This window comes from Desmodus rotundus, chromosome 4 (genome assembly GCF_022682495.2).
Source record: "Desmodus rotundus isolate HL8 chromosome 4, HLdesRot8A.1, whole genome shotgun sequence".
Classification (NCBI taxonomy): Eukaryota; Metazoa; Chordata; class Mammalia; order Chiroptera; family Phyllostomidae; genus Desmodus; species Desmodus rotundus.
This window is the reverse complement of record NC_071390.1, coordinates 125,200,445-125,217,516: the sequence shown is the minus strand read 5'-3', so window position 1 is coordinate 125,217,516 and position 17,072 is coordinate 125,200,445. Positions and strand designations below refer to the sequence as shown.

The window sequence follows — 17,072 nt, the reverse complement described above, 5'->3', positions numbered from 1 at the left end:
CCTAAACGTTTTCATCAAAGAAAGGCTTATGTGAACTCTTAAATAGAAGAGGTTAAAGCAGACCTGTTCTGATTAAGTCTGGGTTTGAGCCTCAAAACTCCATCTACTTGTTCCCTCTTTCCCCACTTTCTCTGTCTTCTGAGGCAAAATCCTAAGAGGCTTTATCCTGCACCATTAGAAAACCACTGTTTAAAAACTATTTGTGAATTTTAATTATCCACTACTTGTGCCTTAATCACCCACTGCTTGAGGTATTAGACACCTAATTGGAGGTTGCTTATATGTCTCTACAAAAATTATACCCATATCCTGTTGTATCAGATAACCATTCTCCTGACAGATGAGTATTTTCAACTGTCTAGAATCTATATATGGTCAATATTCTCTGATAATTCAGATTATGAAGGCCAATCAAGAGGATATCAAATTATTATTCTTTGTTCTATTTTGTTTTTCAGCAATGAGCTCATCAACAGGGAAGTTAACTGTCCAAGCATGTAAGTCTAGCTAGCTTATAAAAACAAGTTCAATTTTCTATATCAGAAAGGATAATATCTTCAAATATTACCTCATTATTTCCCATCCATGTCCAACTTTTCTTTGGGAGATAATAAAAATTGGATGATATGGAAATATTTTTTTCTAACTCTGAGACAGATCTTTTCTCATGTCTAAAAATATAGTTTAATATCTGCATAACCCATATACACAGGCAATGGTGTGGTGATGGCCAGAGGGAAGGGGGTTGCAGGGGTTGAGTGGGGGTGGGCAAAGGGGGAAGGCGATGAGGACATCTGTATCAGTGTAAACAATAAAAATAAAGTAAAAAAGAAAAATATTTTACATGGTTGAAATTTTGAAGCAATTTGAATAAGTTACATATATTTCTGGTTTGGAATAAATGGACTTACATTTCTAAATTTTTAAAATGCTATTAAAATGTACTTTCTGCTGAGAAATAAAATAATGAGAACATGACAAGTGGGGAGATAGATCTCTATCTGTGACTGGACTATAAAATTTATTTAGTGTATCTCACCTTCATGGTGAGCAGCAGCTCCACTTTCTTACTTTATGTCATCGTGGTCAAAATTTTGAGAGATTTTATAAAAGTGATGATGAATTTGAGCAAAGGTGTTTATGATTTCACCTATGTGTCTTGCAAACACACCACACTATACGTTTTCATTCATTCATTCATGCATTCATTCAACAAATACCATTTTAATATCTACCAAGTTCCAGAAAGTAAATACCATTGGGAATGACATGATCCTGCTTCTAAAATTAACAATTTGAAGGTAGGGGAAGACATAAGTAAATCAGGAAATCTTAAAATCTTATGATGAATGCTACGACAGAGAATATCCACACTGTCACAGCAGGATACAGAGGATAGCTATTACTGAACACATTTAGATAACAATAGATGCAAATCTTACACTGCAATACTCTATTAGGTTCTTTGTACAAAAAATTATAGAGACATTTCTATAACTTAATAATCTCATTTCTTTCAGGCTGTGGTAAACGAGCTGTTCCATTAGTTGTCAACAGGATAATGTCCGGAGACATTGCAGCCAAGGCTGCCTGGCCTTGGCAAGCTTCCCTTCAGCGTGATAACGTACATCAGTGTGGGGCCACTTTGATTAGTAACACATGGCTGGTCACTGCAGCACACTGCTTTAAGAAGTAAGTTACAGCCCTTAACTTAGACCTCACTACTGCTAAAAAGAAAAAAAAAAAGAAAAAGAAAAAAACCCAACCTCTGAGTTTTATTATGTTCTGACTAATAAGTAATACTTCCAAATATTACTGAAGTAAAATGAGAAAGTCCTTTCAGGTTCTTTTCTAAAATAATGTTACACTTGCATACTTATTTGGAAAGTTGGAGGGGGCAGGTGTAGCCGTCATTATTCTAGTGTTTACAGAGTTTTAAAGAAATTGTGTAAAGAAGCAAAAGTCATCCTAGCACAAAGTATTTACTATTAACATGTATAATAAATATTTTCTCAAACAATCCTCTCCACTTGATACTAGTGTCTGTTTCTGCCAGACGCTTGGGCCAAACTCTTGCTGATCACAAATAATCAAATTAATTACAAAGTGAAATTGAAATCTTCAATAGATGTAGAATGTTGGTAACTGTGATAATAGGGAAATGATTAAAATCAAATTTTATAGCACTGATATGAAGAACTGATGGAATTATAGCAGTTCACAACCAAAATGAGAAAATTACCAACATGATAAGAACAGATACTTCGAAAAAGATCCCTCTGAGTAACTAAGGATTAAGACGCCCACAGGCCACCCAATGAGGCCTTCATATAACCAAGCGCCTCTGGACCATGGTGCTGCAAAAGGCAAACTGGAAGGAAAGACCGCATTTCTGCTACCATATAATTGTTTCAGGTGAACAGTTGACAATGCTTTACACATTCTGAATGTGGTTACAATATACATTCTCTAAATATGAGATAAAATGATTTTCTTCATAATTTTTGTTTTATTTTTCAAAAAATAACCACTTTTTTTATTACTCTTACATTTAAAATTTTAGATTTCTTTCTAAGTAGGTTCACTTTATGACCTTTCTCCAGTACCAAATATCATGGAGATAACAGGGGTTTCTGGTCTCTCTGTAAAGCAGGTAGCAGGAGGACTTAGGGAACAAAACATTGTCCCAGACAGCAGGAAAGCTATATCTGATCTCTGTGATCTTGGACAAGTTATTAAATCATAGTGTATTAAAAATGATGGACTCATGTTCTTCTGGAGCCCTAAAACCATGACTTTTGATACTATAGTAAATTCTGCCTTCCTATGAGTCTAAATCTTTTTAGAGACTTGGATCCTTGAACTTCAAAAGACATGAGAACTCAATAGGCCAGTCTGTTAGAAAGCACAGAAATCCTTTATGCAGGTACCTAGTTTAGGACTGAATATCTCAAAGTGATGGAGAGCATACTGCTCCAAAGTTAGCCAATTTTGTGGTAGATGGCTCTGCTTTTGCAAAGGTCTTTATTACACCGACGACCAAATCTACACTCTAATAACTTCTATCCATTGATATTTGTCCTTTCATCCATAGGACAGCTATTCCTTCATTTCTCTTTTTTAGGCCAAATATTATAAAATCAGTGGGAATATCCAAAGCATATGTGAAAATAATCATCTCTACTTTATTTCACAGCATCAACTTGCCTGTGTCCTACACTGAATGTTCTTGATTTTGTCAGTGTCCCTTAAAATATGCTTCCAAGAACTAAACATACTTCTTAAGATAGGTAGTATAATTTATATCATAATGACAAAGTAAAGTAAAAAGGCTTCTGGAAAAATTAAATAATATAAGTTGAATGTAAGGGTAATAGGTAGCTCAGTAACAAAACAACTCTTATCAAATGATGATGGTTAAGAATTGCTGTAGAAAGACTGAGGATATTTTTTTATGGCTCAGCAAAGACCTCAACCCTGCAGCCTATCCAAAACAGTATATTTTCTAGGCTTGGCAGGTGATGTGGAAGTAATCCCCAACAAAGTAGCTGATAACATACACTAGAAAGGAAAAACAAATGTGTGGGTTTGAAAAAGTGAATTTCAAAGGATTTTATGTTAGAGTAATAAGCAAGAATTAAATGATGAAATTTAGTAGGTATATATGTAAGGCTCTAACTTGGATTGTAAAAATCCAAGCACATCAGTACAGAGAGCAGATGCACGCATTAACATGTGGAAATTGCTCAGGAATTTTTGTTGGAAGATAGACTACTGTAAGTAGGCTATTCAGAAAACTACGTTGTGATTTAGATTACATTAAAAGAAATGTAGAGAAGACATCCAGCCAAGATAGAGGCACAGGTAGACACACTGTGCCTCCTCACACAACAAAAGGTGGACAACAATTTAAAAACAAAAAACAACCAGAACTGACAGAAAATTGAACTGTATGGAAGTCCCACAACCAAGGAGTTAAAGAAGAAACATTCATCGAGACTGGTAGGAGGGGAGGAGAAGGGAAGCCTGGGCTGAGAGCACTCACGGCAAGGCAGGGGCTGGCGGACCCAGCGAGGAGGTGGATTGTGGAGCAGGGTGGGCAGGCAGCTGCTGGTGGGCTAGGTGACTGGAATTCCCAGAGTTCCACCACTGGGAAATAAAGCCCCAAAATCTGATTGAAAACACCTGTGGGGGTTGTGGCAGCAGGATAAACTCCCAGCCTCACAGGACAGTTCTCTGGGGAGATCCACAGGGGCCTAGAGCATGCACAAGCCCCCCCACTTGGGAATCAGCACTAGAGGGGCCCAATTTGATTGTGGGTAGCAGAGGGAGTGACTGAAAACTGGCGGAGAGTGGAGCAAGTACCATTGCTCCCTATTGGACCCCTCCCCACATACAATGACACAGTTTAGCAAAGAGGGTTGCCCCACCCTTGTGAATACCTAAGGCTCCTCCCCTTTATGTAATAGGAACACCAAGCCAAAAAAAAAAAAAAAAAAGGCCCAAATGAAAGAACAGATCAGAGCTCCAGAAAAAATACAACTAAGCAATGAAGAGATAGCCAACCTATCAGATGCACAGTTCAAAACACTGGTGATCAGGAAGCTCACAGAATTGGTTGAATTTGGTCTCAAATTAGATGAAAAAATGAAGGCTATGCTAAGAGAAATAAAGGAAAATGTACATGGAACCAACAGGGATGGGAAGGAAACTGGGACTCAAATCAATGGTGTGGACCAGAAGGAAGAAAGAAACATTCAACCAGAAAAGAATGAAGAAACAAGAATTCAAAAAAATGAGGAGAGCCTTAGGAACCTCCAGGACATCTTGAAACGTTCCAACATCCGAATTATAGGGGTGCCAGAAGGAGAAGGGGAAGAACAAAAAATTGAAAACTTATTTGAACAAAGAATGAAGGAGAATTTCTGGCAAAGGAAATAGACTTCCAGGAAGTCCAGGAAGTTCAGAGAGTCCCAAAGAAGCTGGACCCAAGGAGGAACACACAAAGGCGCATCATAATTACATTACCCAAGATTACACAAAAGGAGAGAATCTTTACCTACTAAGGAGTTCCCAAAGACTGTCAGCTGATTTCTCAAAAGAGACCTTACAGGCAAAAAGGGGCTGGAAAGAAGTATTCTTCAAGTCATGAAAGGCAAGGACCTACATCCAAGATTGCTCTATCTAGCAAAGCTTTCATTTAGAATGGAAGGGCAGATAAAGTGCTTCTCAGATAAGGTCAAGTTCAAGGAGTTCATCATCACCAAGCCCTTATTATATGAAATGTTAAAGGGACTTATCTAAGAAAAAGAAGATAAAAAATATGAACAGTCAAAATGACAGCAAACTCACAGTTATTAACAACCACACCTAAAACAAAAACAAAAGCAAACTAAGCAAACAACTAGAACAGGAACAGAACCACAGAAATGGAGATCACATGGAGGGTTATCAGCAGGGGAGTGGGAGGGGGAGAGAGGGGGGAAAGGTACAGAGAATAAGTAGCATAAATGGTAGGTAGAAAATAGACAGGGGGAGGGTAAGAATAGTATAGGAAATGTAGAAACCAAAGAACTTATACGAATGACCCATGGACATGAACTGTAGTGGGGGAATGTGGGAGGGAGGGGTCGTGCAGGATGGAGTGGAATGAAGGGGGGGAAATGGGACAACTGTAATAGCATAATCAATAAAATATATTTTTTAAAAAAGAAAGAAATGTAGAACCTAGAATAAATGAGATGTCAGATTCTTTGTTGGTCAGATTCTGCCTAGAATGGCGAATTCTGTCCTGTACAATACACCTAAAGAGAACTTGACAAAATGAAATGTGCTTAGAGTAGTGGGGAGTACTGGGTGGTTAAGAAAGTTGCTGGGATAGCCATACACCCTTGCCACTCAAATCATACTTCACAGACATGCAGCATTGACATAACTGGGAAATTAGTTAAAAATGCAGCATTTTGCTCAGTGAAATAAGCCTGTCCAAGAAAGGCAAATGCCGTATGATTCCATGTATATGTGGAATGTAATGAAAATAAATTGATGAACAAAATAGAAACAGAGGTATGGATTTGTGCAGCTGCCAGACAGCTGTCAGAGACAAGGGGTGTGGGAGGACTGGATGAAAAGTGAAGGGATTAAGCAAATATATATCACACACACACACACAACGCACACACACACACATAGACACATACAACAGTGTGGTGATAGCCAGAGGGAGATGGGGATGGTGGGGAGTGGGCTAGGTGGGGGTAGGCAAAGGCAGGTGATGGGGATGGAAAGAGACTTTGCTGTGGGCAATGGGCACCTAACACAGTGTGCAGATGGTACGTTATTGAGTTGTACAATTGAAACCTGTATAATTTTGCAAACCAATATCACCCCAATAAATTCAGTTAAAAATGCAGGAATCTCAAGCCCCTTCTCCAGCCTACAGAATCAGGAGCTGTGTTTTAATAGGCTCCCCATGTTATTTGTTTACACATTAAAGCTTGAGAAACTATTCTAGAAGACCATTTTATCCTGAGAAAAGCTCTGGCAGAGATGATACATAATTATATTCATGTGTCTGAGATATTTTCTTGTGGAAAAGAATTAGATAATCAATTAAGAACTTGTCAATAGTCACAGACACTCAAAGATGAAAGAGATTCCAAGGTAGAGAATGGGATACTAGGGCAAAGATGTCCCCCACTGCAGAAGGGCTCAAGCATAATCACCACTTTTCTCATAATCACCAGTGTTCTCATAAAAACTGTTATCATTTATGTAAGCCCCAGTGTGCTACAAACATTTGGTTAGGTCCTTAAGGTTTGTTTTATATCATTCTTGCACCCACCTCACTTGGTAAACCTTGCTTAGTAAGCCCTTTTTCACTGAGGGAAATAAGGAGAGTTAAGTAACTTGCCCAAAGCCACAATGTTCGGAGATGGTAGAGTTGAACACAAGAATTTGTCTTCCTCATTGCAAGTCCCATCTCTCAGACACTGGCTCCGTGAGAGGCTAAATGACTTGGTGTGGTCTTTTCTACTCAGATGATTTGATATTATTGTACTATAATATTGAGTAAATCCTTTAAGGAACCTCATTATGTGTTTTTTTAAAGCTATAATCAACAAAATTCCGATATCCTTTTTATAGGGATGGTTATCAAACCAAGTGTCACCACTTTGAATTTCTTATAATTTTGGGGGGGATCTAAATTACTATTTTTATATTTATCACCAGTAAATTGCATCTTGTTGAATTGGGGCCAGATTTAAAAATTTGTAAGTTTATTCACAATCTTCACTTAGTATCTCTCATGTCAGCTATTTCTTACTGGTTTGTAATCTACATATGTAGTGAACACAGACTGTATTAAGTAGTGTCAAGCCATTGTTGGAAAGTGTTAGAATGATCACTCCCATTTGAGTAAATACAATTCTGTTCTTTTCTGTTCCAAGTTCAAAATATCTAATTTTTGTGAGGTTCATCTAGGCACAATTAAATTGAGAAGACAGATTTGCACCAATAAATCTCACAAAATACTGATTTAGAAATAAAAATGTCAATTTATTTATGCTACATAATTGTTTATAAACAAATTTTTATTTAGCTTTACTCATTAGTATGTTTGCACATCAAAATTATGCATAAAAATAAAACTTTAAATTGCTTTAAAAATAAAAATAATCCCATCAGCTGTCATTTTGGACTTAAGCTCCACTGATATGCTTATAATAAATGCTTCTTTCTATGACACTATTAAGAAATAATTAGGTTGAGAAACAAATCTATATGGGCAGTATTTGTCTCTGCTTATCCCTTGTAGATAATGTTCAATTAATTAGTCAAGGAGCATTTATCTTGTTATTAATAAATAGATTTGGGTGAGGGACCATGTCCTATAAGGAGAAGAACAGAGAGAGAAATAGACATGTGATTCTAGGCAAATAGTGTAGCCCATCTCGGCCTTATTTTCCTCACTAGAAGATGTATCGATAACAGATGACCTTTCCAATCCCTATGTGTACCATGATCCACCAGTTGCTGAAGCTCACAAGCTAAAGTCACACACAATCGACCATCTCTCACATAACCTTTTACCTCCTGCACTCTTACCCTCCAACAATCTATTCTCCAGAAAGAGACAATATGATTTTTTTTAAATATAAATGAGACTAAAGTACTGTCATCTTAAAATCATCCAGTGAATTCCCGTGTCACTTGAATAAAGGCCAGGCACTTTGTTCATGACCTATAAGACACTCTATAATCTTGTTCCACCCACCTCTCCAACCTCGTCCCCCGCCATTCTTCCTTTGCATCCCGAACTGCCGCTCATCTGGTGGAAAACTTGGGAAGTTTGTCTGGAAACTTGTCTACCCATCTTCTCATAGCTGACTCTTCATCAACCACGTATTAGCCTAATTGTCATATCTCAACAGAACCTCCCTTAATTACCCCCTGGTACTCTGTTCCATTGATCTGTTTTATTTTACTCATAGTCCTTATCACTGTTTGGTTATTTACCAATTTGTTAATGTCATTCTTTTCTTTCACAAGAAAGTAATACTCTCACCTCAGAGAACTTTTCTTTCTTGTTCATCACTTTATCCTCAGCACTTGGAATAGTGCTCAGCACATAGATGTTCAGTAAATATTTGATGAAGAGATAAGTGAATATTTCATGTGTTTTACAGTTCTAAAATTTAATAATTCTGTATTAGCTTCAGCTCAAGATGCTGTTTGTATATGTTTTGTCTTTTAAAACAATAGCGGTAGACTACATTTAAATAGTCAAAGAAAGCTATTATTGCAACCAAGTATTTTCAGTATTGTATTTTTTATTAGCCTACATACAAGCATTTTTGTGCAGTTTATAGTCTGTTCATTTCTCATCTTTTCCAGTAATGCAAATCCACGCCAATGGACTGTTAGCTTTGGAACAACAATAAATCCTCCGTTGATGAAAAGAAATGTCAAAAGAATTATTGTCCATGAGCGGTATCACTCACCAGCAAGAGAGTATGACATTGCTGTCGTGCAGTTTTCTCCCAGAGTCGCCTTTACTGATGACGTCCGCCGGGTTTGTTTGCCAGAAGCCTCTGCATCCTTCCGACCAAATTCAACTGTCTATATCACAGGATTTGGAGCGCTTTACTATGGTGGTGGGTATCCCAAAAAAGGATCACAGAGTAGTACTAAGCCTTGTTTAGGGCAGTGTGATTTAATTTCTCCATCAATATCATCCTGCCAGCCATTTCCACACAAGTTGGTTGGATTAGCTAGGGCTCCTGTCTTTCAAGTGACAGAAACTCAAAATCAGATTAGCTAAAGCAAAGAATAATGGTAAAATGGCAAATGTTGCCCTTGTAATTTGGGAATCAAGAAATGAGTTTAGTCTGACTTCAGAGATAGCTGGTTTCAGGACTCATGATGTCATCAGGCTCTAAATTTCTGAATCATTCCATTCCCTGGCTCTGCTCCTTTTCCTGTGGAGGGATTCTAGCTTCTAAGGTGGCCATCAACAGCTCAGGGTTCACACCATCTTTACCTACAAGATCCCGAGGGAAGAACACATCTCTCTCTTTGCCAGAATCTACATTAATCCCTGAAAGATCTCTTTTGGCCCAATTTGTATGCGGGGGTACTTGCATTGGCTGGCTAACTCAGAAACTCAACCTATGCCTATATCAAGAAAGGCAGGTCTGTGATCGGCAGCCTGGTCAGAATCACATGGAATGAGGGATAGGCAGTTCTAAAAGAGTGGGCTTTAAAAGTCATAAAAGATGTTCCTTCGCCTACACCAAACTCTATTTCTATGTGCTGTTCTCTGTGCAATGCCAAGTACACATTGGCTATGTCATAATCCCCATGTCCACCTTCACTCCAACACTCCCTCACACTGAGCCCTACCTCCGTGAGCCTTCTTTATCCTTTCCATCTCCTTCTCTCAGTTTTCCATCACAGACTTTCACTTTCCTCAGTGACCTTACAAAATTTTCCTTTGCTGAGCTACAATCTCCATTTGCAGCAAAATCTGCTTCAGAAGAGGCTAATTTTAAAGTGATCAGGAATAAGAATACTGTGTTCAGATAAATCATCTCTGATAACAGAGTTTCTATTGCCCTAAGATGATTTAACTTGATCATGCTAACTAATCTCCTAAGAATAAAAATGATTTTATTTTTAAATGTTTTGGGGGCATACTTAGTCAGACATACTCTGGATTCTAAAATCTGGTCCAGGTATATACATATACAATAGCAAGAGTGTTTCTTTAGCTCTGAGCATGAGAAGAAAAGAAAAGGTTTTCTGAGAATGACAAAATCCATTCGCAGACCTCTATACAACTTATATACAATAAATTCTAAAGAATAAACCCTTAATTCTCAGTCTCCACTAAGAAACTAGGAATACCTCTCACTAATGTGGCCAAGAATAGGTGGCCCATGTGTTTTCATTCCATATTATACAAGCTGAGAAGTGTGTTGCTTTCTTTAAGGTCACGTTACTAACCACAGAAATTATTATCCATAGCTTCGTAACAGTTCCAGGGGTGACTGAGTAGAGCTGTAGGCCTGACACCCTCTGTCTGCACTCTGCCTGATAGGTTTTGCCCTAAGACAGAGTTTGCAGGCTCTGCTTCTCTGATGATGATGGGAGGGGCATCCTGGATTCCCATTGGCTGGTGGGAGAAAATGTTCCTGGCCTGGAGTTTGAGGCTGGCATAGAACTATACCTGGCATAATACTCTCTAAGTAGCAATAAAATTTAACTGACACGTGTAGAACTCTAAACTGAACAACAGAAGACCCACTTTTTCAAGTACCTATGGACATTCACCAAGATAGACCATATTTAGGTCCATAAAACAACCCTCCACAAATTTTAAAAAGTTAAAATCATACATAGTATGCTCTCTGATCGTAATGGAATCAAACTAGAAACTAGTAACAGAAAGATAACAGGAAAGTCTCCAAATGCTTAGGAATTAGACAACACTCTCCTAAATAATCCATAGTTCAGAGAGGAAGACTCAAATAAAAATTTAAGTATACACAGAACTGGATTAAAATGAAAAATGGCATATCAGTATATGCAGAATGGACCTGAACAGTACAGAGAAGGAAATTTACAGCAACTGTGTAAAGTAGAATAGCTGAAAATTCTCAAGTCAATAATCTAAATTACCACTTCAAGTAACTAGAAAAGAGCAGCAAAATAAACCTAAAACAAGCAGAAGGAAGGAAATAAGAATTAGAATTAATAAAAACAAAAGCAAGAAAATAATAAATAAAATTAATGAAATGAAAAGCTAATTCTTTTCACAATATCTATATTTTGTGAGAAATGTTATCCCATACCCCTACGATAGTTGAGAAATAGTTCAGAGAGTTCCAGGATTTATTTAAATAGCAATCAGGGTATTGACTGGGGTTAAGGTCTCATCTGCAGCTCTGGGTTCTCTTACAGGCTTATGGGTTGTAGGTGGAATTCAGTTTCTTGCAGCTGCAGAACATGTGGCAGCTTGCTTCTTCAATGTCATTAGAAAAAAAGCCTTTAAACTCAGGAAAGGCCTAAGCCCTTTCTGAAAGGTTCACCTGATTAGTCCAGGCCTACCTTAGATAATCCCCCATTTGAAGAACTCATGTCAAATGGAATTTATCTTAATTACACCTAAAAAGTTCTACTACCTATGCCTAATAACATAATCATACGAATGGCATCCATTATATTCCAAGTAGGGGGAAAGGAGATATCTAAGGAATCATGGTCATTATCACCGAATCCTGTCCATTACAGTGTCAGTTTCCCAACAACGATGAGGTTTGAGGTAAAGCATCCATGAAAACTTGTGATATTCCCTGTTTGTACCACAGGCAATTGTATTGCTGCCATTTTACTGGTTTCTACAAACCCTAGTCTGTAATCTGGAGCCCCAAACTAACAATACATAAAACATGAAATTATTGCCTTTAAATGTTATTTTATGTGTGAAAGTTCTAATAAAATGTAAAGGATAAAATAAATGTACATAGTATTACAGTTATTTTATCAAGCCAAGGGAGAAGACTATGAAGACCTACAAATAAAAACTTTATGTTTTTAAAAATGAATGCTTTCCTAAATATATAACTTGATCATTTAAAACATAAAGATACAAAGATTTTCCAGCAAAAGAAACAAAACAGTTATAGGTATTTATAAAAATGTGATGAGGATAAAAATCATTTAAATGTGCCAGTTTTAAACAGAATATTTCCCCTCTGGAAACTGCTTACAACCTCATGCTGTATCAACACATTTCATATAGGAAAGATTCTAAAAGAGTCTGCTCACTTCGTTCTAGCAAAGGATGCTGATCATAAATGCTAAAATTCCTTTGTTTTTCTTAAGGGAAATCTCAAAATGATCTCCGAGAAGCCAGACTCAAGATCATAAGCGATGATGTCTGCAAGCAACCACAAGTATACGGCAGCGATATAAAGTTTGGGATGTTTTGTGCTGGGTATCTGGAAGGCATTTATGATGCCTGCAGGGTATGTGGAGAGAGATTACTTTTAATATCATTGACTCAAAATGTTTTTACCTGGCTTAATAAATATTCTATGTTCTTTATACTAGTATAAAATACAGATATCTTGTCAGTTCAAAAGTTTCTAAATACAAATTTCACAACATATATATTTTTAAATGTTTTGTTAAGCAAAATGAAATGAACAGAGATCCAATGATATCAAATAAACTAACTATAAAATTAAATTTTCTTAATACCAGAAGTTCAAAGATTCATAAAACTTTTATTTCCTTAAAGGGCTCACATCTGGAAAGGAAACAATCATGGACTATTAATAAACTATGATGTCATGTCATAAATAACATAATAAAGAGAAAATATTTTTAGCTTGAAGGGAACATTTCATAGCAAGTTATCAGAGGGATCACATTTAAATGAGGCCTGAAGGACAAATAGCACGTGCCCAGTTACCGAATAGGAAAAAAATATTATGGAAAAGAGAAAGAGCATAGCCACAATTACGAAGGTGTGAAATTACAATTCATATTTGAGGGAGCCCCAAGTAATCTGCTGGGTCTCAGCATAAGGAGTGGTGAGGAGCTGCAAATACTGACAAGATGGATTAGCCCATGTTGTGACTCTGGAGCTCCACCATGTCCTCCTCTGTCATCCAGTGTCTGTCCTGCACGTATATGTTCTAACAAGGTATAAAAGTGTGTTTCTTCTTAGAGGCACTTGCCTTATAATGTGAGATCCTTGAAAACACCAAGGAGGTGATTCTACCTGGGGAAATGATTAGAATGGTATTGAAACCAGGTGGTGCAAGCCCTTCCCAGAGTCCCACAGATTATGCAACATGGGCAACCTCTATCAGGAAAAGGTATGCCACCTATATCTATATGTAGCAGATAGGCTGGACAAGAACAGGATCTGACACACATCTAGCCTCAGTTGTTAAGAACATGAAGGAAGGCAGCCAGGATTCAGGGAATCCTGAGAGAGATGTATGTCTGACAGACTGGGGGCAGGTGGCACCGGCAGTTTAGGGGCAGACAGGATACAGGAATCTAGGCCAATGGTGAGGTTAGTGATGAGCCTCAGGAAGGACTGGTGGTCATGAAGAGACTTCCCTGGACTGGGGAGCAGAGATAAGATTCCTAACCCATGACTGTGCAAGTGAGTAATAAGACAAAGCTGGAGTCATAGAAAAAATGGGAAAGTTACTGAGGAAGGGACTCAGGCACAGGGGTCCAAGACAAGAATACACTGATGGTCCCTGGGATACATGGTATGCAGCTTAGTCTGTCTGAGAACAGAGAAGTGCAAGCACCCTGCTTAGAGTCAGAAGAAAAATGACATCAACTTGACTTTCTATGCTACATACTTCAAATTTGCTAAGAATAGACCTAAAGCATCTTACCCTCCTCCCCGCCAAGGTAACTATGTGAGGGATGGATGTGTTAACCTCACGGTGCCCGTCATCCCACAAAGTATAGTACGTCAAATCATCATGTCGTTTACTCCAAATATATACAATTTCATCTGTCAATTCTGTATCTACAAAGCTGAAAAATAAAATGAGAAAATTGAAATGTCATAAGCTTTTAAAGACTTTTATAACTTTTAAAATCCATGTTTCAATTAATTATCCTATAATTGGTAATCTATTCATGTGTCTAATAATAAAATATGTATTGCACCGGAAAATCTTAAGTAATAAGCCTTATGTTTAGCTAATTTTCTTTCTCTTCTTTCTTTTTTCTTTTCAGGGTGATTCTGGGGGACCTTTGGTCATAAAGGATCTTAAAGATACCTGGTATCTTGTTGGCATTGTGAGCTGGGGAGATAACTGTGGTCAAAGGAACAGACCTGGTGTCTACACAATGGTGGCGTATTACCGGCACTGGATTGCTTCAAAAACAGGCGTCTAAGTCACTGTTCACGACAGACACAGAGAGCTGTCTGCAGGCCATACCTGTACGAGGGTCCAGGTATTCAGGGGACACAGTCTAATGGAGTGCGATTAATGACTAGATCTAGAAACACGAGACACATGACATGATTTATTTTAGAATCACTTTAATCAACTAATAACCTATAGCCAGTTCATAAAGGATTTAAATTTGTAAACTAGTGGAAAAGAGATTTTCCACTGTAAGAAAATAAATTTTTACTTATAGTGTCATTGGAGGGATCCTCATAAAAGAAAGTTTTATCTGGGAAAAAAGTATAATGATAAATTAAAACCAGAGATATTCTAAACTTTTTCCTTTGGTTCTAACCTCCCTTATTTTGGGTGACTTTTTTAAAACACACACACACACACACACACAGATATCCCCACCATACAGATATACTCAGAGAAAGCCTGAGTAATGAATGAGTATATAAATTAACTAACTAGTCAAAAGTGTATTTCTGTTACAGAAAAATTTGGAGAAGGTGATAGTAACTTCATAGGCAGTCCCAAAACAGTGGCACAAAATTTTGACATTTTATAGATGCATTTACATGTTTGGGCCAACAGGAGGTGACTTCATATACTATTAAAGGTGAAATGCCAGAAACATAATGAGAATTTACCAATACATTGAAGAATCAAAGAGTATTGTCCTCCTAGATAAAAAGTTTCTAGTAGGCTGACTACTGCAACCATGAAATCCTAGTTTAAAAAATGTTAAAAAAATATAAATTTCGAGGACCTACCACCCAGAACACATGAACAGAGTGATCTGAAAGAACAAATATACCTCCAAAATAAAGTGTGCTGTGAGGGCATTAGCACAGTCAGGCACATGTGTTCCCTGATGCAACTAAATGAAGGCTTTGTGGGAATTTGCTGTGTATGACAACACCAGCCAAACTTTTCAGCTCTGCAGGTGGGGTGTCAGTCATTCATGGAGTCCACATAAGCCAAAGCATTGGAAAATTGAGTTACTTTAGAATAATTTCCTCCTGTATGCTATTAAGAAGGCATAAATATAATCCTAAAATAATGGAAAGGAGATTTACAATTTACCCACACACAAAAATAATTGATCCATAACCTAGACTCATAGAAGTTTAAAATTTAGGAAAGACTGTACAAGTCATGCACGTGTTGGAGAGCTGAAGCCAGGAAGCATTAGTGACAGTAAAAATAGCCTGTATCCTCCCTAAGCTGCAAACCCAGGTACCAATTTTACACGTCCTTTTCCTTCCTTTCAAAGTATCTTTCTGATTGCCTATATTTATTGAACCATCACATCTATAAAAATTACAGCAAATGCTATTATTGATTCTGTTTTAAATTTGGATACTCTTAAGAAAATCATTTTAAATAATGGAATTCACTTAAGCAGCTCATTGTCAATTCTCTGAACTCATTTCAAGACAAAATTGCTTCTTTATACATAAAAAATATACACAGTCATACAAATTATTCTATATGTTGGTGGTATATAATTCTGACTTTTAATGTTAAGATTCAAAATTATCTTAGAGTTATAAACTTTGTATTTGTAAACTGGTGCAGCATTTCATTCTGGGTCACATGTGAGCAAATATTGATATCTCATTTTAAATCTAATAATGAAGTCAGTGGTCAGAGCATCCTATAAAGAATATCACTGAGTCAGTGTTAGGCCATAACATGAATCTTTCTTTTAACCAGATCTTAAGGATTGCATTTCTTTTAATAACTAGTTTGGGTCATTCTGAAGCAGCATTTGTCAATATTAGTGGTTGTGACATTTTGGCCTGGATAACTGTTGGGAAGGGCTGTCCCATGCAGTGTAGAATATTTAGCAGCCCCCTTGACCTCTGCCCACTAGATGCCTATAACACACTCCTCCCCCCAAACCGTGACCAACCCAAAATATCTCCATACATTGGGAAATGTCCTCTAAGGAGTAAGCCTGTCCCCTATTGAGAACTACTGTTTGTATTTGATTTTTTTCAGAATTTCAATAGATACCCCCAATTTTGATATTGATGATTCAAAAACTACAGTCTCCTAATTAAACTGAACATTCACTATCATGTTCCTAAATAAAACAGCAACTGTGCTCCTTGGTATACACCCAAATGAGTTGGAAACTTATTTCTATACAAAGACATGCACATAAATGTTCATAGTAGCTTTATTCATATATTACCAAAACTAGGAAGCAATCAAGATGTCCTTCAGGAGGTGAATGAATAAATAAACTGGTTCATCCAGACAATAGGATATTATTCAGTGATTACAAGAAAGTAATCGAGGTACGAAAAGACATAGATCAAACTTACATGCATATTACTAACTGAAAGAAGTCAATCTGAAAAAGCTACATACTGTATGATTCCAACCACAAGACATTCTGTAAATGGCAAAACTATGGAAACTGTAAAAAGATGAGTAATTATCAGGGACTGTGAGAAAGAGAGCGATTTGATGAATAGATGGGGCAGAAAGGGTTATCAGGTAGTGAAACTACTCTGTATGATACAATAATGGTCGTCGAAACTCATCGAATGTCAATATCAATAGTGAACCCTAACTTTGGACATTAGGTTATAATAATGTGTCAGTGTGGGTCCA

The 17,072-nt window shown here is 37.2% G+C and overlaps 1 protein-coding gene across 2 annotated transcripts in view; it reads left to right on the top strand.

The window, feature by feature from the left end:
* LOC112320711 (transmembrane protease serine 11A) overlaps positions 1-16,571 on the top strand; it is a 48,246-nt gene extending 31,675 nt beyond the window's left edge. The window contains exons 6-10 of one of the 2 annotated variants that reach the window (XM_045185669.3): positions 459-497; positions 1,521-1,692; positions 8,899-9,158; positions 12,391-12,533; positions 14,281-16,571. In XM_045185669.3, coding sequence (XP_045041604.2) covers positions 459-497; positions 1,521-1,692; positions 8,899-9,158; positions 12,391-12,533; positions 14,281-14,442 — 776 coding nt within the window. In that variant the 3' untranslated portion in view covers positions 14,443-16,571. The remainder of the gene's footprint in view (positions 1-458; positions 498-1,520; positions 1,693-8,898; positions 9,159-12,390; positions 12,534-14,280) is intronic. The other variant, XM_045185677.3, reaches the window with a different exon arrangement.
* The last annotated feature ends 501 nt before the right edge of the window (positions 16,572-17,072 follow it).